The 1,605-nt window shown below is 40.3% G+C and overlaps 1 protein-coding gene across 1 annotated transcript in view; it reads right to left on the bottom strand.

Annotated features, from left to right (window-relative positions):
* The window catches only part of il15 (interleukin 15), a 46,165-nt gene that overhangs the window by 25,097 nt on the left and 19,463 nt on the right, over window positions 1-1,605 (bottom strand). Inside the window, exon 2 of the mRNA XM_015395176.1 lies at window positions 1,287-1,334. Within this exon, the coding sequence (XP_015250662.1) occupies window positions 1,287-1,334 (48 nt within the window). The remainder of the gene's footprint in view (window positions 1-1,286; window positions 1,335-1,605) is intronic.

Raw genomic sequence — 1,605 nt, 5'->3', positions numbered from 1 at the left:
GCAGATCTGGTCCGGAGTGAAATTAGTCCTGTTGTTTAAGTCACTATCTTGTTTAAGACGTGTCCTGACTGTTTCCACTGCCTCTGTTATAGGTATGCATGTGAAAAGTGAAGTAACATCAAACGATACCAGGGTTTCTCCTGGTGCCATCCTTAAATGTTTGACTTTGTTGGCAAAGTATTTGGAGTTTTCTATGTGATGTGGTGTGTTTCCCACCAAGGGGGCTAAGATATTAGAAAGCTGTTTAGCAATGTTGTATGTTACTGAGTTAATGCTGCTGACAATGGGCCTGAGTTGTGCTCCTTCCTTGTGAATTTTTGGGAGTCCATATAAGCATGGAATTTCCTCCCCTGGATATAATCTAAAATAGACTTTACTGTCAACATTATGCACTATGGCTGCCAAGAATAATCACCAAGGAGACAGAATAAAAATGGGTTCAGTCAAACCAGTTAGCCTCACCATGATGGCATATATTCATCATCCATGGTATGCAAGTAAACATCAAACACCAAGGGGGATATCTATCAATGGCAAAACAACTTATGGGGGGGACTTCTGAGGAAGACCAAAATGAAGAGAGTTATAGTAAACGCTGTAGGAGGTGATGAGGCTATGGACAAGAATAGAGGCAAAGTGCGGGGAAAGAGGGACAAAGATAATACATTTTTCAAAAGTGAAAATAGGCAGAACAGATAATGTTACTGATGTAGGAGCTGAATGACAGTGCCTCCTAAGTTTAAGTTGTGTACATGATCATCATGCTCAGCTGCTTTAGATTAAGCTTTCATTATAGCAGCCGTCATGGCTGGTGGATAACTAAGTTTTCCTTCTCATCATAGTTTTCTATACCATCCGACATGTATTCCTGCAGCAAAAGCTCAGACAGACTTGATGACTTCCTTCTTGTGTCTACTGCACTTTTTCTGTTTGCCAGAGCCAACAAATCCCAGTAAAACTTGGCCTCGTAATTTCCCTAGATAGTACTGTAGGAAATTTTGAGCTGCTTACTCCTATATGACCCCATTAATAGTGAACTGACAAGGCTGGAAAATCACCCAGGCAGGGATGAAGAAATGAAAAGCTGTACTGTAATGTTGTTTATTTTGCACTAAAATAGCTGTACTGCTTGTTCTATGGAAATCTGCCTAACAAGATAACAGAATTTTCACAACGGATTAAACTCTTGTTGTAGCATGCAGAAAATTGACTTGGTAACCACCTCATTTGCTCAAATCCGGTCTAACTGATTACTCTCAGTGATGAAAAAGAAGTTGGCTGCTCACCTCATAGCTGGTACGATTTGGTGTGTAGAGCTTAAGGTCCTCCAATTCCTGGGGAAAAACACAATATAATATATGTAAAATGAGCAGTTTTCAAAATACCATACACCATAAAAACAGAGGAACTTTATAGCATCATCCTCCTTGAAGTGAACTTCAAGGAGAAAAGTTAGTGTTCGTGCCTACTCTGCCTTTACAACATATTCTCATTCCCAACTCCTCAAAAACTGATGCTTGATCAAGCAGGAGAAAAGTACAAAACTGGCACAAACTGGTCCTTTAGAGGTCTTCAACAGGGGGTCCGTGCACTGCATGAAAAGTG

The sequence above is a fragment of the Cyprinodon variegatus genome, unplaced genomic scaffold (assembly GCF_000732505.1).
Source record: "Cyprinodon variegatus isolate N-32 unplaced genomic scaffold, C_variegatus-1.0 Scaffold729, whole genome shotgun sequence".
NCBI classification, from domain to species: domain Eukaryota; kingdom Metazoa; phylum Chordata; class Actinopteri; order Cyprinodontiformes; family Cyprinodontidae; genus Cyprinodon; species Cyprinodon variegatus.
Note: the sequence above shows the minus strand (reverse complement) of the source record. Positions and strands in the feature narration are given on the sequence as shown.